This window comes from Agrilus planipennis, unplaced genomic scaffold (genome assembly GCF_000699045.2).
Source record: "Agrilus planipennis isolate EAB-ADULT unplaced genomic scaffold, Apla_2.0 scaffold1926, whole genome shotgun sequence".
NCBI classification, from domain to species: Eukaryota; Metazoa; Arthropoda; class Insecta; order Coleoptera; family Buprestidae; genus Agrilus; species Agrilus planipennis.
The window spans coordinates 2604-3841 of record NW_020440577.1 but is presented as its reverse complement, the minus strand read 5'-3'; the positions used below and the strand labels follow the sequence as shown (position 1 = coordinate 3841).

At 27.5% G+C, this 1238-nt stretch overlaps 1 protein-coding gene across 1 annotated transcript in view; it reads right to left on the bottom strand.

Annotated features, from left to right (window-relative positions):
* Positions 1 to 348: 348 nt before the first annotated feature.
* LOC108743851 (protein diaphanous-like) overlaps positions 349 to 1238 on the bottom strand; it is a 3472-nt gene continuing 2582 nt past the window's right edge. The window contains exon 2 of the mRNA XM_018479447.1: positions 349 to 806. Within this exon, the coding sequence (XP_018334949.1) occupies positions 489 to 806 (318 nt within the window). The 3' untranslated portion in view covers positions 349 to 488. The remainder of the gene's footprint in view (positions 807 to 1238) is intronic.

The following is a 1238-nucleotide window of genomic DNA, read 5'->3' as shown; positions in this document are numbered from 1 at the left end:
AATCGATTTCTTTCTTTTGACCACTGTGAATTTATGAGGGAAAAGACTCTGGACATTAGCATTATGACCCGGTATACTAAATACATATTCAAACACTTTCCGTAGTTCTGCATACTGTTCCTCAGAAATGCATTGCTTGAAATATGTATGTTCATAAATAAATAATTGTTGTATGCAGACTTTTTTCCGTCAATGTTTTATATTGTTTTGAGTTTTGCATTCGCTTTTTCTAATGTCTGTTAGCTTTGTATTAAGTCAAAAAAATCTTTAATAAACGTTTATTGTTGATATTTGTGGATTTGTAGCCCTAAAATCTATTAAAAAGAAAATTTATAGCCTTTTGTATGTAGACGTTTTTTCCGCCATTGTATTTTGTATTTATTGTTTCAACGAGTATATTGTTAGTTTCTTTCATAAGTATCTAGCCATCATTAATTTACTTATCAGATATATTGAAAAAACATAAAAAAATAAGAAAATGATGTAACTTACAATGCCTTTGCTCTTTTTAAAACATCCAATAGTGTAGCAACCCCTTTGTGGCCAAATTCTCTAGACCACTGTAAGGGATAGTTTGTTAGAGCTATTTTTAAAGAAGCTAAACAACCCAGTATTATATCTGGATTCTGCGAATCAACTTGAAAACATTGTTCCAGATAGTAAATATAATCATTTGGACCTTTAAATTCATGATTTTCTTTAATTTTATCAAAGACTTTGTTGCGTAACTGAAGCATCCTGTCTTTGTAGTCGATAGAGGAATTTATTAGAAGATTTTTTTTATTTTTGTCCAAATTCATGTCGCACTAAAAATAACAAGTCAAGGTTACATAAAAGATCTTTATTTTAAAAATTAGACGGAGAACTGCTTTTTTTTATATTATATATAGGAACAATAAATTATTGGAATTAGCGAAGTAAACATATTAATTCCATTAATTTTTTGTAGTGTTCGAAAAATAAAACGTTTCAATAATAACAACAAAAACCAAGAAATATCTTCATACATGATAGGTATATATATTGTAATGTTCGTGGGTTTAACAAATTAACTTTTAAGACTCACAACGACAAAAACTATTTATTTCCACTAATTATTACTAAAGGACTTAAAAACACTATTAAATTATTACTAACTTAGGTAATTATTCTATTTATTTACACTACTGTTACTATTCACTGTTCTATTTATTTCACTTCTATCACTGTCAATTTATTTCTTGATTCATTTCTGCGAC